The sequence below is a fragment of the Psittacula echo genome (assembly GCF_963264785.1).
Source record: "Psittacula echo genome assembly, chromosome: 3".
NCBI lineage: Eukaryota > Metazoa > Chordata > Aves > Psittaciformes > Psittacidae > Psittacula > Psittacula echo.
In genome coordinates this window covers 119,191,494-119,211,531 of record NC_137736.1, presented here as the reverse complement: position 1 = coordinate 119,211,531, position 20,038 = coordinate 119,191,494, and the positions used below count along the sequence as shown (strand labels likewise).

The 20,038-nt window shown below is 40.1% G+C and overlaps 1 protein-coding gene across 1 annotated transcript in view; it reads left to right on the top strand.

The window, feature by feature from the left end:
• TYR (tyrosinase) overlaps positions 1 to 19,721 on the top strand; it is a gene marked incomplete at both ends in the record, with an annotated part of 51,170 nt that extends 31,449 nt beyond the window's left edge. The window contains 2 exons of the mRNA XM_080612918.1: positions 12,280 to 12,461; positions 19,501 to 19,721. Coding sequence (XP_080469044.1) covers positions 12,280 to 12,461; positions 19,501 to 19,721 — 403 coding nt within the window. The remainder of the gene's footprint in view (positions 1 to 12,279; positions 12,462 to 19,500) is intronic.
• Between the last annotated feature and the right edge of the window lie 317 nt (positions 19,722 to 20,038).

The following is a 20,038-nucleotide window of genomic DNA, read 5'->3' as shown; positions in this document are numbered from 1 at the left end:
TCCATTTTAATCTGCTTGCTATCTTTCTCTTCAGAGGAAACTAGTTATTAGACTTTGGAACAGCTGCAGTTTGTACTATCTCTTACTCCAAGTGGTGTTTTTCTGTTATCTGCAAATCATGGCAAAGATGAACCTGAGAAAGTTAACACAGAATATAAACTCCAACAAATGTTTTTAGTTTGTTTTTTTTCCATGCAACACATGGTTGCATTTGTATTTCCTTATTTACAAAGCACACAGGACACAACATCACGTGTGATATAGATGTTGGGATTTGAAGTGATGGAAAACATTGGAGACCTAAATCTTAATGAGACAGATATTTCCAGCCAAATATTGCCCTGGTTTGACAGCAACGGGTGAAGCAACACACATGATAACAGCTGTTTTAAGGAACAAAAATTTTTCTCTTGCACTTAAGAAGAGTCATAGTCAGCTTCCATTGGTGTAAAACAGAGGCTGGCTTGACTAAGAAATGTATTAGGGTTTAAATCAGATATGTGACTGAATCTCAGCACAGCTAAACCTCACCTAAACTCATCATTTCTTTCTAGTAGAGGTGCAGAATGAGTTTCTGCAGCAGTTAGCTTGCTTTGTCAATAGCTGGATGACAATGAGGCACTACCTAGTCCCACATAGTCCCTCTTCACAGATTCCTACGCTATCTCCAACACTCATCTCCTGCCTTTACTGTCATGAGTGATGTGTGATGCTCAGCGTACCCATTATCTCCTTCTCTAGCGGGAATAAAGCTTTTTATGTTGTGATCCATCAGTAACTGATCAAATATAAACTTGGCCCAGCGCTTGTTGGTTTATCCTCCCCAATTTTCCAAGAAGGCAGAAAACACTTCTGTGAGGTTCATTGACTGGGAAAGTGGGTTACAGGCTGCCCAGCATTTTAGGCTCTGTAGTATGGGAGCCATGCCTCAGACTTATACACAATGGGATTGAAGACCCAAATAAATATAGGAGTTTCCCAGGAAGAGTTAGGCATTTCACAGTGTGACTCAAATAAATGGAGACAGCAAATTGCGAATGGAAATGCAGGACTTCAGCAGCTCTTTCTGAGAAAGAAGTGGCATTTGGTGCTACACCACCAAAAGTGATCTCTGCTCAGGATCATTTTATCTGAATCCTCTGCAAGGACTCGCATGCTTGAGCAGCTTTTTACATTAGAGGCTTGAGGAGCTGTTGACTTTTTTATTGTAGAAGAGAAACACTTGGAGCACTGCATGATTATTGGAGCAATGACTGGAAGCCATGTAGCTCTCTGCATGCAAATGAGCATGCTAAACAGCAATGAGTGATCCACCTGCATCTTTTCCAAATGGCTACGGACACCCAAATTTTTTTACATGGAGAGGAACAGGTTCAGCTGGAAAGGCTGAAGACCCTTCTCTTCCCTTAATCCTACCAAGATGTTGATGGTATTTTAAAGATAAGGGGGAAAATTATCTAAATCACATTAGTCAAGGGAATATTAAAAGTATTTGATAACCCCAGCAGCTACAGTAACCTTGGCTTTCAAAAAAAGTGGGACACAGGCAAAGGAAATGTGATTGGTTGTCTCTTAGATGGGATTGGTTGTGTGAACCTATACCTTTACTGTCTCCCTCCCTTTTGTGTCCTTTATTCAACATTTTCCAAGCAACCAGTTTGTGGAGTGCCATAAATGAAAACAAAGGAGATGGAAGGAAGTGCAGATGTCTGTAGTAGGATGATGAAGCAGAGCAGTGCCAAGATCCTCAGGCGCCACATGGCTTCCCAGCCCTGGTGGTACTTTGTAATGGGTGGGAAGGTGTCGGCATGGTGCATGCTATTATGCCTCATCTAGAGAACGGTCCTTTAGGAGGCAACCTGCAGCCAATATCAATCTGGCTGGATAAATAAGGGGCTTCATGTCATCTGCACATTGCCCTTCTGTGTTGCAGGTGGTCTATTCCACTGTGGTCCACAAAAATAAATGACTCTTTGGTTCAAAAGGTAAAGGGAAACAAATTGTCCAGACCTTTCCTGAAAATGAATATTCATATTTCAGAAGTATATAAAGGATCAACATGGGAATATGTGCTCCAAGAAAAAAGTCAGAAGCACATTATAAGAGGCAAGAGCTCCACTAAAATAAAGCATTCTTTTTTGTCTGTTTTGTGCAAGGCTGTATTTAAAGTGTTAGAGGTTGATGAATCTAGAAACCCAAAGGTGGCATGACTGCCACAACTCCATGTTCTTGAGTTCAACCAGCAGCAAGGCTGAGCATGTATTCCCAATACCTGGACTTGTGTAAAGCCTTTGACACTGTCCCACATGACATCCTTGTCTCTGAATTAGAGAGACATCAATTTGGTAGGTGGACCACTCGGTGGATAAAGAACTGGCTGGATGGCCACACGCAAATAGTTGTGGTCAATGGCTCGATGTCCGGCTGGAGACCGATAATGAGTGGTGTCCCTCAGGGATCGGTGTTGGGACCGGTCTTGTTCAACATCTCTGTCGGTGACATAGACAGTGGGATTGAGTGCGCCCTCAGCAAGTTTGCCGATGACACCAAGCTGTGTGGTTCGGTTGATACGCCGGAGGGAAGGGATGCCATCCAGAGGGACCTCGACACACTTGTGAGGTGGGCTGATGCCAACCTTATGAAGTTTAACCATGACAAGTGCAAGGTCCTACACTTGGGTCGGAGCAATCCCAGGCACGGCTACAGGTTGGGCAAAGAAGAGATTCAGAGCAGCCCTGCAGAGAAGGACTTGGGGGTGTTGGTCAATGAGAAAATGAACATGAGCCGGCTGCAGTGTGCGCTCGCAGCCCAGAAAGCCAACCGTATCCGGGGCTGCATCAAGAGGAGCATGACCAGCAGGTCAAAGGATGTGATCCTGCCCCTCTACTCTGCTCTCGTGAGACCTCACTTGGAGTATTGTGTGCAGTTCTGGTGTCCTCAACACAAAAAGGACATGGAACTGTTGGAATAAGTCCAGAGGAGGCCATGAGGATGATCAGGGGACTGGAGCACCTCCTGTATGGAGACAGGCTGAGAAAGTTGGGGCTGTTCAGCCTGGAGAAGAGAAGGCTGCGTGGAGACCTCATAGCAGCCTTCCAGTATCTGAAGGGGGCCTACAAGGATGCTGGGGAGGGACTCTTCATCAGGGATTGTAGTGACAGGACAAGGGGTAATGGCTTCAAACTTAAACAGGGGAAGTTTAGATTGGATATGAGGGAGAAATTCTTTACTGAGAGGGTGGTGAGGCACTGGAATGGGTTGCCCAGGGAGGTTGTGAATGCTCCATCCTTGGCAGTGTTCAAGGCCAGGTTGGATGAGGCCTTGGGTGACATGGTTTAGTGTGAGGTATCCCTGCCCATGGCAGGGGGTTTGGAACTAGATGATCTTAAGGTCCTTTCCAACCCTATCTATTCTATGATTCTATGATTCTATAATACTCACACAAACACACAGTTGTTTTATATATGCATATACATATATGCACATGTGCTCAACCAGCTACACAGGTCAACACAAGAAATACAGCACTCACACAAATTATACCAGCACCAACAACCTCAAGGAATCATAGAGTCACAGAAAGGTTTGGGTTGGAAGGGAACTTAAAGATCATCTAGTTCCAGGGACACCTTGCGTTAGACCAGGTTGCTCAAAGCCCCATCCAACCTGGCCTTGAACACTTCCAGGGATGGAAATGCCCTCTGTTCCTGACCAGGATGAAAGCCTGTTATGGGAAAATATACATATAAATATAGATACGTAAACAGTCTAGATTCCCCAGTACCTGGCCTTAGATACCCAGCCTACCCATTAACTACCCATGGATCCCCTGGTCTCACAGTTTTCTCACCCACAGGAAGAAATGATATTCAATCTAGGGAGTGGCATGGAAGTAATTTCACAGTGTAGTGCAATGAAGCGGTGTTGTGCCCAAGAACACTTGCCACAGGTTGCAGCTTTGAATTGATGGTAGAAGCCTGGATGTTCCCTCAGATGTGACTAGACACAGAGCGAGCTCTGTAACTCAGGGCAGTCCTCAGCAGTGATTCAACAGCCAGGGAAACATAGCCTCAAAGGCTTTGGATAGTTTTCTCACAATAATCGAGGGCAGCATCTTAATTTTTAATCAGACACTTGCATTATGACCAATGTAGTTTAGTTACAAACTGCCCAAGAGTCCCTGTAGTGTCTTTAGCCAACTTTAAACAAAAAAAAAAGAATGAAAGGACACTGCAATATAACTGCATACATTGGCAAACAGTACAGTGCCTTGACTTTACAATTTCAGCATCAGCAGCTTTTCCACAACTGAAGCACTGATGTTACTCCTAAATGCTTGGGATGGGAATTACCTGAGGTGACTTTGTAATACCAGCTGACTGGTGCCAACTTCTAAAGTGATGACTACTGTGTAATCACAGTCCTTGGACTGGCATTTCAGCTTTCCTCAATTTGTTTCCTTCTCCCTTTCATTCCAAAAGTAAATACATGTTGCTTGCCAGATTTTTTCTATAGAATGTCTGATCTCATGGTACGAAAATAAATTGTATAAATGAGCTCTAAGCAACCATGTTCTGCTTTCCTTCTGCCATAACCAGGCTTATCTAGGTTCAGACTCACAACTGTAGATGAGGAATGAAAGTCTCTTGTCAAACCTGGCACAACTAGTGACACGGCTTGAGATTTGAAAGCAATAGTTATTAGTTGCTGACAAAGTTGCCATCCAGCAGCTGAACTGTTAGTGCTGCTTGCAGGCTTAGCTGAGGCATGGAGTTATCAGACTACTGGGAAACAATGTGCACAGTTTCACTGTTGCTTTAAATCAGCTTAACCTGGCATATAGGTGAAGAAGAAACAGTTGTGCTCATTACTCAGTGCTACCCACAGGTGCTCTCCTCTGTTCCACCCTTATGCTGCTATTGGCCATCATACAAAGGCAAGACAATCAGGTCTGTTACTTAATCACACCTCAGCTATCCCAGAACAAGCGAAAACAAATGAGATGTTTAGTTATAAAGCAAATTAGCTCCTTAATCCTGGTTATGGCATGGTTGTGCAAATGCTTAGTGAAGACAAGAAGGTAAGAGGCAGAAGGAAAGCAGGATCGTATCCTCTGTAGTGGTATGAACCCAGAGTGACCATGAACCTTCACCATAAGAGACTATAATCTTCCAACTGAGGAAACCTGCAGTGTCACGCATGTTCCTGGTTATGTGGAAAGGAATGCATACAGAAGTATGAACTGTCTTCTTCCCTCTTTCCTTCTTTCAAGCTGTCCTTAATTGCAAGGTAAACCACACTGGATTAAACCACTAGAAAATCTTTCTGAAGGGCCAGTTAGGTTTACATTATGTGTCAGTGTTTCAGTGATGGCTCAATACATCTTTAATAACAGATATTTAAGGTCTGGTTTCTCCTCCTACACTGGAATCGGTCAAGTGGAACTATGCTTATGACTGTGGATCTACCCTGTTGGGAAACGGCTCTTAGGAGAGATGCTTTTCAAAACGATGAAGAAAAGGTCTATTCTTATTGTTTTACTGTACTTTTTCTAGGTTTTAATGTTTCCTTCCCATAAGCAGCATCTTTTTCAGAGTGCACAACCCTGTCTGCAACAGCATGAAGTTATCCAGCCTATGTAGAGCAGTGCTCTTATACTCGATATTTCCCACTGGCAACATAAACCCATTTGTTTCTTGACTCATCCTTTCATCAGCTATAATCCCGTTGCATATATTATTCATAGAATGATATGAATTCAGAAATACATATCTGTGGCCTTTTTTAAATCATCCTCACATCAATCTTGTTTCCCTCCACTCTTTAAACCAAGGGGGTTTCTTTCAAATTAATTTTCCACTAAGTCTCATTTCATTTCACTTTCTATAATCTGATATGTATGAAGCAGAACAAGGAAAATATTCAGCTCATATTTATGTGCAATTAAATAGAAGTGATATAGTCATGTATTTTATAGATGGCTTCAATTTTCTCTGTAAAAGCACCTTACCACACTAAAACGCTTTGTGAAAGCAAGTCTATGTCTCTCAAATGAAAATATAACTACCAAATCATCAACATACCAAGTGGGAGTCTTTATTACTTTTCACCACACACCAGCTTTTTAGACCTATCAGTGCTGGTACACACAATTATTAAGCTCATTAACAATTAGAGAGATATGTATATACATATATCACAAAAAAACCTTAAATAAATTTGAGACTCCATGCTTTGCAGCGGTATAACCTGGCTCCAAGAGATATCATAGTCTGGTAGACACAAAGTGGCTCCACAGCTGAGGTCCCACTCCACCACAACATGTCTAGTACGAACTTAGGGAAGACATATTTACTCTGTGCCTATTATTTTCTACGAAGTAAAATGGGCCCTCTAACACTTTCTAAAAATCCTCCGATATGCGGGATGAATATTCTTCATACTTATTACTTTTTCAGAATCCTTCTGACCAGATAACTTCCCTTACCAATTTCTGCATCAAGCATGAAGCTTCTGTCTGAATCACAGGATTCAAGCAATAGTGAATTTAACATGTCCCTAGATCAGTTTTTGCTGTGTTTAAATGCAAACAATGAGCCTTATTCTAGCCTAAATTTGTCTAAATCCAATCCACTGTACAATATTAAAATTATATTTATTACCACAAAAATAATCTTTTCATGGAATGTTGATCATCATAATCCAGTAATTCTTAAACCTTCAATATTAAATTTGATAATGCACCCACTCCAAAACAATTTCTACTTTGGAAGTGCAACATAGAGAGACTGAACCTCTTTGAGCTTTGAATGTGAAACATGGCACCTTTCAAAATTCACATTATCTCGTTCAGTTCCTTAACCTCTTTTGGGACATGCACTTTGGGTGCATTGATTTTCAGGTGGAAATGGTCTTTGCTCTAATCTAGATAGAATTATTTTTTAGTCTGTCCAAGGCCTTTAAATAAAGCTACCAAGTCACTTTTGCTTACTGCTGAGGAAATACAAAGGGCATTAGGGTTATCAGGAGATTAATCTCCATTTCATTGCTTTAATTTCCATATTTTACATTTTGATTTCTTAAGCCCTGATTGCTCATGACCCTTCTTGGTAACAGTTGTCACCCTGATGGATTTATGGTTTATTTCTGCTAGATCCCAGATTGTATTCTCACCATTTCCCTTCTGTGAATAAAATTCCCATTGACTTTTGATTCACTCTTCTCTTTGCTTTATCCCGCCTTGTCTTCCCCATCACTCTCACGTCCCATCTGTTCTCTTCAGCACTGCCAGCATCTCCCAAATGATGCCAGTCTAGCTGGGATTGTAATCTTAAAAAAATCTCTGCCTCTGGAAAATATCACTCCTACCTATACAAATAACTGATTATCTGCTTGCCCTTTTTGTCTACATACTGAGGAAGAAAGTAACCAATCAGACCGTGCTAGGAGTCAGACAGGTTTCTCTCCCACTGAACAGTACTATTCTTCACAAAGAAATATGGAGATTGGGTATCATAGAGGACTCATCCAATTTCTTTTCTCACTTTTAGAATCATAGAATCGTAGCATCAAGTAAGTTGGAAAAGACCTTCAATATCAAGTTCAACTGTTTAGTGTCATTATGTCAAGAAAGGGAGGCAACACAGAATAAAATAGCCCATCAGATGTCATTTAATTCATAGTCTTGTTTTTGTTAGGCTTTGAGGGCCAGGGAGGATGCAGAGGTTCATATGAAAAGAAAATAATAGCAGGGGTTTGCCAAGATAACCAGCAATGCTAGGGAGTTCAGGCCTGCTGTCCTGCTGCAAACCTGGCTTTTCTACTGGGAAGTTTGTCACTCCACAAAGGGACCAGCTAATTGCATCAGCATTTTTTCTCTCTGCATGTAGATTTAACTCTGCAGCCCTAAGGTCTTCCAAATTTGCAGCTACTGAGCAAAGCATAGAAAACAGTATGTATTTTTCAAGGTACTAAAAGGAAATAACTTACAACATGGCTGCTTTTAAGAAAAGAAAAGAAAAATATCTGTCAACTGTGAGTGGATCAACATCTGATGATGGAAGCACTGATTTCTATTTGTCAAAGAAACCACATGCCTGTTGTCGAATAAAGCAACTGCCTTTGTAGACCAAGGCACATGAAAGAATTGCCATACGATCCATTGTAGCTATTCAGATGTGTTCTCTTTTCCTACAGAAAAGGATAGCACTGCACGAAGGAGAGCACATTTGATTCTAACTGCCTTAAATGTAGCCAGGGATGGACAAAGCACCTTATTTGAGGGAAAAAGTATCCTACAATGTATAATTCAGTGGTCACAGTACTCTGAAACAAGACACTGGGATTATTTTCTCCAGATATGCTTTATTTTTTTGCCCAAGTCCTTTCAGCTAAGACAAGTCCCCAAGGATAGAACCCCTGTGACAATGTCAGTACCTGGCTGATAACAAAAGCCAGAGGCTACTTCAGGATTTCAGTTTTCCCTAAAAATGTATGAAGGAGTCGATAGCCTCAGCTGGGGAGTCATGAAATATAACTCTGGTAGGAAAATATGAATGGCGCACAACAAGAACTGTTTGTACTTCATGTCAGAAGTCTAGATTAAATTGTACTCTCTCCATGGGCTTTTTCCCCCATCTGGATGCAATTGGAAGGTTTCTTTTTCCATTCATCTGGGAAACCTTTTTTGAAAGGCAGGGTTAAAATTCCTTCTTTCATATTTTTTCTTAAAAAGCATGAGTAAGGCAGGGAAATGGCAGCGCCTCCTTTTAAAAGAAGAAATACAAACAGATGAGGATGTAAAAGATACTACTGATATACTAAATCTGTCAGTTTTCTCAGGCAAAAGAAGAAAACCATGAAGACTTTCATGAAAATACAGAGCATGATGCACTATCTTGCCAAGAAAATAGTGTTGTGAGCCCATCTTACTGAACAAGCTGGGAACAAGTGGAAATAATAAATGCAACTTCACCCAGTTGCTTTGTTAGTGAGTAGAATATGATCCTAATCTTTCAAATTGACATAAAAAGAAAAAGAAAAGGAAAAAGAAAAAGGAAAAAGAAAGGAAAAAGAAAAAGGAAAGGGAAAAAACCAAAAAGGAAAAGAAAAGGGAAAAAGGAAAAGAAAAAGAAAAAGAAAAAAAAGAAAAAGAAAAAGAAAAAGAAAAAGAAAAAGAAAAAGAAAAAGAAAAAGAAAAAGAAAAAGAAAAAGAAAAAGAAAAAGAAAAAGAAAGAGAAAGAAAAAGAAAAAGAAAGAAAAAAGAAAAAAGGAAAAAGCAAAAGAAAAAAGAAAAAGAAAAAGAGAAAAAGAAAAAAAAAGAAAAAGAGAAAAAGAAAAAGCAAGCCAAGATAAATGCACAGAACAAGCTATTCTAGAAGGAGCAGTGGAAAGTGTGACTCTTAAAACCTTAAAGGATGTTTCTGAGATTTCTATAGTGGCATACAGATATGTTAGATGGAACAGATTTCAATAAAGACTGTAGGATTTTTAGGCTAAAGGAAAGAGCTATTCATAAACAACTCAATGGGCTGTGTAACATAGCTCATGCATCAGCACAACTCATCATATCATTAATTAGAAGCATACAATTGCATCTAAATCTAAAGATCAGCTGCAAGGGCAGACAATTCAATGTTCCTGCTACTGCTAAGAAAAGCTTGATATCTAATGTTGGAACCATGGTGCAAATGAAGGAATCCAGAAGTACATATGTTCATTTCCATGGAAATGCTTTGCATTTGCATGCTGCTTCAGAGATTACTGGCCTAAGGATGCCTCTTGAAACTGCTTATGAACCGGCAACATTTAAGTCATCCAGATGCTGCACTTCAGGGCATGTCATGTGAATTTATTCAGGTGAACAATGACTTGTAGTACCTTGTGCTCATCAGACCTCCAGATTTTCAGAGTGTTTTCTAAAAATCAGGCCCTAAGAAGTACTCAGATTGAGCATTCCAAAGTTAGTTAGGGTATAGATCATCACCAAACTGTGAAAACCTGATTCAAATTCTATCCCTGCCTTCTCTTTAAAATATTACCATGTTCCCATAACCAAAGCATCTCTGTACTTCTAACAGCCCTGTTCTGTGGGGAAGAGTTATCTCCCATCTGCAACAGCTGGGAAAGCAAGGTGCTGATAGCGTATCTTGTGCAACACATGAGTAAAAGCCAGGCAAGGAAAAGACTGAAATCCAACATACCCCTCTACCCTTCTTCAAGCTAAACTAATGCCCCGAGTTCCTTTATATTATGTGCCTTCTGTAATGATTTCTGAATTTTTTTATGCAGTTCTCCAAAGATGTAATCTGATTGCAGAGTTTCTGTTCAAACTTTCTTGTGATAGCTGCAGTGAAGCCTTGATATCATTGTTTAAATTTATCCATCTGAATGCTTCAGCTAAATGTTATTATCCTGACAAGAGCTTTTCTAGATGGGGTTGACGAAATTAACTGAAGAAGAGAGACACAAATGAAGATTTTAATCAAGATTAATACCTGCTTTGTTAAGGGTTGACAAGGTGTATGAACGTAATGATGTTGTCATCTATTAAATCTTTTGATCCTAAAAAAAGAACCCAGGCTTCAGCCCTTCCTCTGTTTTGATGAGTGTGAGAGGGCTTTAATTTGATGGAGTAAGCAGAGTGTTTCTCAACATTTCTGCCCAGACAGGAGATAAAAATCTGCTTTCACAATCTCTGGATACTCTGCAGAGATCTTGCAGAAACAAGCACTTGCATGTGGGGTCTGTGTTGCAGGGATAAGTTGAGTCCCTGAACGGATACTTATTAATCAAAGATAGCAGAAAAGTCTATGTCCTCCAATCAGGATCCAATGTCAAGGAGGAGCAACTGTTAAGCCAAGATCTTAAAGTACAGTCTACAGGTCTCTCTAGATCATTTCTGTCCCTCATAACTCATAAATAAATTCAGTGATCTCTCCCTGAGCTTGATGCTGATAATTTCCTCTTACCAGTATCTCCTGCTTGAGCAAGGCGTCCTCCTTCTTTATACATGAGATACCTGCATCTACTCTCCCTACAGCATCTTGCCACCTCCCTATTCCTACATGGCATATCCGGTTGTCAGCTGAAAAGCTGTGGTCACCCTGTACACAGCAGGGTATAAGGGAAATAATTTGAGGATTGAAACAAAGCAAAGAGTTGTGAAGAAAAAGCTCAGACACAAAGGGAGAACTGAGAATGTTTTGGAAGGTTGTTGATTTTGCTTTCCGAACACATCCAGTTGCTGATTTGAAAATGTCAATGCAGACTCTTCCTATACTGCAGCCTTTAAGTTCTCTGTCTTCAAGTTAAAGAACAGACATACAGCCCTGAGCTGACAAACAGCTAACCGGAGACACCTTGGCAGAGAAAAATGGAAAGGAGCAGCTGAGGTCAGAGGTATAACAGCTTTTATTTGGTTTATGTGGCAAGGTTTTGGTAGTGAGAGGGCTGCAGAGGTGGCTTCTGTGAGGAGGTGCCAGAAGCTGCTCCCATGTGAGATGGAGCCTGTTGCAAGACAAAACTACCTCTGGCCAAAGCTGAGTCCATCACTGATGTCGGTAGTGTCTCTTTCATAATATATTTAAGAAAAGATAAAATAAAGCTGCACAACAGCATCTGGAAGAGAATAATAAGAATATGCAAAACAACTATGCAGACACCAAGGTCAGTGGAGAAGCTATGGCTGGAGAAACACTTTCCTTACAGTTGAACTGCTTCATTAAGTTTTGGACTCATATAGCTTATCCCTTCTTCCTCAGATATTTCCACCCCCTTTGTGATGTCAACCCAGCCATGGTGTAGCCATATTTTAATGCAGGCATAAAAAGCCTTCGAAAGAAAATAGAGGAAGGGGAACAGGACTGACCGAGTAGCTGCCAACAAGACCATTCACACAAGCTATAAATGTTTCTGTGGGTCACAAGGAAGGACTGAGGTTTTCAATCATTTCTGTCTATCCTTCACAACCATGTAAATTACTGAGCAGAAACTGCATTCAGGTCACAGCAAGACAGTGAATTGCATTTGTGGAATTTAAAAGCATATTCAGCCTCTCTGCAGAACTGCAGGCATCTGCTTTTTGAAGGTTTGCGTAGGAAGTCAGCATTGAAGTAGCTAACCCCAAATGAGTGGGAAAGCACTACATGAACATAAACACAAGTCTCTGCCACTCTGTCCCAGGGGTTTCAAAAAAAGCATTAACACTATTTTTGAATCTTCAAAAAGAAATTTTTTTGTCAATCCCCACCATTAATGGGCACGCTTTTTCTTCTACAGCATTTTTGAGAGATGGTTGAGAAGACACAGGCCCATGCTAGAAGTTTACCCAGCAGCCAACGCACCCATTGGGCACAATCGAGAAAACTACATGGTTCCTTTCATCCCCCTTTACAGAAATGGAGAATTTTTTAAACCTTCAAGAGAGCTGGGGTATGACTATGAGTACCTGCAAGAACCAGGTAACGTTACTAGTTGGGTAAATGTCATATTTGTTGCCTGTAACCTTGAATATGTCTGTAAAATGAGAAGATATTAAAAAATCCTTCTATTCTTGTTTTTCCCTAAACACAGTTCCAAATTGTACCTGCTGATTTTCACATTTCTGGTCTGATGTAGAGTCAACGTGATGCCATCAAAAAAGTTCCAGCCAAAAATTAGTCACTGACATCAATGTTATCTGTCCTAGCCTATTAAGAGCAGAATCTGGTCCAAATGGTCAGCTTGTGATCAGAACTGGGGGGGGGTGGGGGCAAGTGCCCTTAAATACCCATTGTAAAATACACAAAAGGCCAACACAAACTCTGTGCAGCACTTAAAGCAGCGAACCATTGACTTTGCTCTTGCCATATGGTTATTTATATGAACACAATAATTCATAATGCTAATTTCATTAAATCAAAATGAAATTTGCACTGTTTAGTTATGGGTTTGACTTGCATTGCTGTTCAGAGGTAGTTTTGTCCTGGACATCTTGGCCATCTTCAGGCACAGGGAGAAAAAGAGGCCCTTGGGGCTGTAGCTCATTCAGAACCTTAAGTAAACTAGGTCTCATGCTCATGGTCATGGACCTCAAAGTTTCTCTTGAGTGGTACCAGTTTCCTTATTGTTTAAGGGAAGGGTTAAATTCTGTTAAAGGTAAAATATTGCCTGGAACTAAGGATTGCTCAGATACTTTGGCCCAATCCTGTCTAAAATTGTACCATTGGAATGATAGTATATATCACTGGAATGATCAGACATGTCTCTTAGTTCACCATGAAGTTCAACTTAGTTTGAACACTTAGTCCAACACTTAGTTCATCTCTAAGTTCAATATTGCCAAAAGCTATCCTGGATGTGGGATGCAGTCATCCTTGCAAAACATTGGCCAGTGAGAAGGTAGGTTACTGGGCATGTTTGTTTTCCTGTTTGAGGCAGAAACATTCTGTGAACACATCTCTTCAGTTAAAAGGCAATTAAGAGCTGAAAGTCCAATAACGATATTGCAAAAGCATCAGGGATATTTTAGCAGTGGTAGCATTCTCATAGCTTCCTTCTTGTCTTTATCAGAACAGTATCAGTTCTCAGGGCATCCCTGCTTTTCTGACAGTTTGCATAGTAACGGGGGTGTATGCCTTCTGCATACTTGATAAACAGTCCAATCATTTAGCTTATTCCTTCACTTCTCATGCAAAATGTAGCACGTGATTTAGTCACCCAGAAAAACACATTTTTATGTGCAATGAAAGGAATCTGCAGCTCTCCAGTATAATTCTCTAAGGCTGTTTAAATACCATAACCCAGAGACAGAACATGCTATAAACAATTTGGCCAACCCCAGACAGAAAATAATCTAATAAATGCTTCAAATATATTCTCAAAATTATTAGTTTAGTCATATTAGTAGCATTTTTTGCCTTTTGGTTCATGTTGCCATAATTTAATTCCCAATCAAGACCAGTAATATTGATACGTATTTCTAATGAAAGCCATTAGTTTCCTGAATTCACATTATGCCTAGAATTGTACCACTCAGAAGAAGTGCCAAATACCATGACTTTCAGAAATACTGAATCTGGAATAGTTACTGCAAAAGGAAGCAAATGGTAAAATATTTATCATTTAAGAATTCCCTTCTGTTTCCTCCTGGTCTCTTCCACAGAGTCCTCAGAAAAGGAAATTCTTATTAAATTCTGCCAATGTTTTTAGCACAGAGGTAAGGAAATTAGTTCCTTAATTATTTTGAAAGTTCAACATGAAGACTGAAATTCAACATCATTTAGAAAGCCCAGATAATCCTCAGGCATCCTTGAATCCCTTGCTAATCTCACTGAGAAGAACAGAGTTTAACCTATTTCTTATCTGAAGGGAAGGCCCAGTTACAAATGGAAGATGACTGGAACCTCAAAATGCAGATGGATTTTCTCAGTGCTCTAGTGTTTAAACCAAGACTTTTCTCCAAGTAGGAATGCTGGATTCCTGTTCAGAGGAACAGAGGAGTAAACAGGAACTTCTTGGTAGAGGATCTGAAGCAGGAAAGACTCCTGACCCTCCCTGAAAGCTTCTGTGTACTCATGGGAGAAGAGAAAATCTATGAGTGGCAGCCAGGAGTTACCAGACCAATAGATCTGGGTGGTCAAGAATAGGCAGCATTTCATGTTCCAAATGAGGAGGAAGAGGAAAGGCAGAGGAAGAGGACAGGACAAAGTGAGGAATGAGCACACAAGACCTGGCTCCATTTTGTTTTCCAGACCAGGCTTGTCTGCTGTTAAAGAAAGCAGCTGGCAGAAAGCAGCAAGAGCAGCAGCTCTGAGTTACAGCACCAGAGACTTGGTAGAGATGAAGCAGGACTACAAAGAGCATGGTGAGGCTGACTGCAAGAAATAAAACTTGGAAAGAATCCAATGACAAAATGGCATTTTAATGCTAAATTTCATTGTTGTTGTTTTGCCCCTGAGGAAAACCTGATACCTGGAGCTCTGTTTTCCACTGAAAAGCAAATCAGTGTATGACAGTATGTTATTTTAATTGCAGCTTCATTTATTTTTGTGCATATGTCAGCCCTGAAGCAGAAGTGGTCACAAACAGTGTGCGTGGAAATCCATCCCTCAGGAATCAAAGACACACATCACAATCTAGTAACTGGGGAGCTCATCTAAGCAGAAACAGGAGCAGACACCGGTTTTCCTTAACATGAGAACCATGAGCTGTAAAACTACCACAACTGGCATGGCTTACTGAAAAAGAACATTTGTTAGCATCAGTAAAATGATTTGGAAGACTAACGGCACCATCTAGCAATAAGCCGCCAAAACATTTTTCTGTGTCAAGATCTTTTCCAAGTACTTATATTTCAGGTCTTGGGCAAAGACTTTTCTGTTTTCTCTTTCTTCTAGAAATAGTAACAGATAAATTTGCAGGTGCATCCTTGACTTTCCCCCAGAAAATCTCCCTCTCTCCATGGGAACAATCTGATGACCACTACCTGTGTAGCTGGGTGAAAGCAGACGGCTACTCAAGGATAAACCAAGGAATCTAACCATCACTTGCAGTTTTCGGAACACTTAACTAAGGATCTTTGACAGGGGAAAGCACTGGATGAAAGCATTTTGATTACAATGTTGAGGGCCAGGTTGCTCATGCATGTGTTGTAGGAGGAGAGCTGAGATCCAGAATCAGACTGCAGCTTATTTCTATTTCTGGTTCTTTAGCAGTTTAGTTGCAAAATCACATCCCAGAGAGTAAAAAATGTGGCAGCTGGCAAATATGATACCATCACATTTGTGCTGAGTCTGTCAGCTCAGGAGCACATGCTGTTGGCCACAGTGTGAAAGGGTGATGTTATTGTGTATAAAAGACTATGATAAAATAGTGACACGCACAACAAAATGTAAATTCCAGAACAATAGAAAACTATTAAAGGTGACAGTCCTGGAAAAATGCTGGCTTGGGAAGTTGTTTACATTTCTGAATTAAATAGAAGATGAGAAGAGACCATTTTGTCCCAAGGTTCTCTTCAGGCAAAGATAAGGAGGTGTAGATTAATGTTAATAAAAACAGGAGTGAACCAAAGAAAACAGGATGCAAAAATATATCCCTCAGAAAAAAGAATATGAGCAGATATATTGGTGGTTATATAATGATGCTTAACGGAGGAAGAGGAAAATGGATTTTAAAACTGGGGGGGGTTGCTTTGTTTTTCTTTTTTCTGGGAGCTATTTAGCAGTAGGACACACACATTGCTTCACCTTAAAATCGCACTGTTGTGCATTACACTGTTGTGCTTTCTTACCCTCTCAATGAATTCCAGGAATGCACACAAGCTAGACTGCTTGGCATTTTTAAATTACATTAAAAAAGCCCATTTTGATATATTAAGAGTAAAAAATTATTTGTTGCTGTTACCTAGAGTTAACACTGTCTTTGAGAAGAAAGAGTATGTCAAGAGTTGACTGCTAAGACCATAGCTGAGGTTAATCACTGCTATTTTCCTATCAGAAAGAGCAAGATAAGGAGATATTGTTGGTGTTAGTCACTAATGGTAGGGTAGATATCAAGCATCATCCTGACCTTGCTTCCTCTTGCTTTGTCATGAACCTCTTGACTAAAAGGGCAGTTTTAATCAATGTTCATGGCAGCATCCAAAGAGGATTATAGTTTGACTCAAAACACTGATATAAAAGGAATGGAATTGGCATTGGCTAATGTCTCCCACAAAGCAGCTATGGTTCCCCATGACCACATCACTCCCTTAACACTTTTCCCAGGTTGTCATCAGCAAACACAGTTGCTGCACTCTCGGGTCTTGCACAAATAGAGATTAAAGAATTATGGTAACAGAATACTTGAGATCCCGGTTTGCATGATTTTGGCTGGCCACACAGTCCAGTCATAGGTTTACTGTTGTGTAGAATCACAGGTTAACAGATTATGGGGTGTCTTGGGGTGTTCCATCCTCTGACATCCAGGAGTTGCCATGGCAACTTTATGACAATAATGCCAAACACCTTTTGTGCAGTATAAAGAAATAGGCAGTAGATGCCAGGAGGTGGCTTTTGGCTTTGAGCTAATTACAAAACCTGCAGGCTGAAGCTGAAAGCAAGAGAAGGGCATGTTTGACTGATTATCAGGATATAATAAAACAGAGTAATCCCTTCTGTGGCATCTTATCATCTCAAAATCATGTTATGTTTTACCAGGAAGAAGTTAGCTCAGACTTCCAAATAACATTGATGGAGGAGAGAGATAGTTCAGGAAAAAAGCATAAGATGTCACTTAGAAAACCCCCATGCCACAGAAAAATTCTGCAAAGAAGATAACTTTGTGATAATTCTCCTTTTCTTAAACATTAAAACATTATCAACTTCCTGTTATGTATCAATTTTCTTTTATCATGTACAGTTTAAATAGCCAGATTGTTTCTTATTTAGACTTGTTTACAATATAAGAGTGAAAGTTAAAAAATATTGGAGTTACAAAGTCAAGCACACAAAGTTAAGAAATGCCACTATTAAAATTGTCTATATAGCTGTATTTCATCATCCACCTCTACATATCTGCATTATCTTTAATTGCACAATGTTTGTCCCCAGACCCCCACCTCATTCACAACACAGCATAGGCAGCATTCTTTGAGAAAGAGAAGTCCAATTCTTTTTCGTTTTGATTTCCATTTTCTCAGTTAAGCAGTGTGTAGCCTAATGTACGACTTATTGAATGCTTTTAAAACACTATCCTGAAGATGTTTCCTCTAACACTTTTCTTTGGTGCCAACCACCATAGCAGCTGAGTCCTGAAGAAATATTAATTTACATTCACAATACAGAGGATTCAGTGAATGGTACTTTCCTCATTTGACAGATGAGAAATGCAGGACTGAAGAGATAATGTACCTTATACCTAGAGGTTTGTGCAGCTCATTCCGAAACATCAAGATCCTAATTTTTTTTTGTAATTCTTTGTGTTATATAGCATTTATATGTCTATTAAGGTCAGAAGTAGAAGGCTGAACATACAGACTCCTGCAAATAGCATCTCAGAATACAAAGTTGTATAGACCAGAAATCGAGGACCAGAGAATTAGCATCCAGACATTCCCCAAAGTGAAGTTGAGTTGCAGGAACAAACAAACTATATTCAGTCTAAACTCAGCATAAATTGGAATTACATCTTATATATATAACGTGATTCAGAATTCAGACGTCAAGTGCTAAGGATAGCTTAACCTTACAGGTGCTGCAAACCAACAGCATTTTTCCAGAGCACAGTGCACATAACAGCATATGCTCAGAAGCACCATGATCCAAGAATTTATATGGGATTGCTTTTCTGAGCACCAGTGAAAATGCAAGATGGCAGGAAGACATTTAAAGCTTTTTGGGTATATACCACACTAAATACGGTTGAGTAAATATAAATCAATTTGGGTGCATGAATACTGATCTAGAATAAACCACCATAGGTGGTCCCAGAGAAGTTTCCCAGACAGGTGAGGTTCTGTTTTGTTTTGTTTTGTTTTCCCTAATAGCTAATAATTGCAGCTAATAATAATAATTAAAACTATTAATTGAGAGATGTAGATTCCAAATCCTCCTTGGCCCAAGGACACAAGTATCCATTTCTCAAATTCAGTCCAACAGGTTGTTGAGTGAACAGATCACATTCCAACCGCTATCGGAAGTGAGAGCCCTGTTTGGCAGGGTTTAGCTTTCATAACTCATTAAGACATAGCAACAAAAACAGAGAGACAGACACACAGATTCATACAACGAAGCAAGAAGGTAGCTGGTTACCTAACCAGTGAGAAGCTGCCCTGAATTCACCAAAGAAAGAGGATGTCTTGTGCAAAGTGACCAGAGAATAATTGTGTGTTGCCTCTCCCCACACAACTATCAAATTAAACAAGCAGGTGGCAGGTTCAAAACTAGTGAAAGGAAGCCTTTTTTCCCCACTTGACATGTATTTAAGGCAGGGATTTCCTTGTTGCAAGAAACTGTGACAAAAGTTCAAAGAAGAGCTGGAAAAGCTGATGGAAGGGAAAAAAAATCCCCCTATGACTATTACATACAATGACACTATATCTGGTTCAGGAAATCTCTGAGCTGCAAATTGTTGGAGGCTGGGTAAGTATTGTGTGAAAGGATTGTAATAGGCTTGATCCATTCTTAAACTCTTCCTGGTGCTCTGTTTCGGTCATTGCTGACAAGAGGATGCTGAGCTAGCAGGACCTTTGGCCATAAGGTATCAGACTTCTTGGGTTATAGTCTTTCAGTTTTGACAAAAACCATAAAGAGCACTGGGGACAGTGAACTCTGTTCCTGCCTTTTATATGAAGAGTGAGAAGCAGACTATAAGGGCTGAAGAGATTTGTTGAAAAATATTTGTGACAATTTCTATCAATGTAGTTTCTTCTTTTGATCAGCCTCCCAGTATTACCTGTTACGCAACTTCTTTGAACTACCAGCACATTGCACCATGTAAAAGGACCTTCTTTCTTTTTTTCTTCTGTTTCCTTTCCAGCACTCGATTCTTTCCAGGAGTTTTTAATACCTTACCTTGAGCAAGCCCGTCAGATCTGGGTTTGGCTGGTTGGAGCAGCTGTGATTGGAGGCATCATTACTGCTGTGCTCACAGGGCTTATCCTGGCCTGCCGGAAGAAAAGAGGAACTTCTGAAGAGATACAGCCCTTGCTCATAGAAAGTGAAGATTACAACAATGTGTCTTATCAGTCCAGTTTCTAGAGGCTTCTGGTAACTCAGTGATGCTACTAAGGTGCTAATCAAGCATGCAGTGTTTGATTCATGTTTGCAAACACCTTGTTGAGGTGTGCTGCATAAGCAGGAGGAGCAGTCTTGCTCCTCAAGCACCTTGTAACCTTCATATTGTAGTATCTTATCAGATCCACTCCTACAAACATTTCCCAGATTCAACATAAGTTACCATGCCACCCAAAAAACACCATGTATCCCCTCCTCTTGATTAAATAATGTTCCTATGAAACCAGACCAGTTCGTGTGGTGCTGGCTTTAATGTATAATCCTCTGCTCTTTTATTTGCT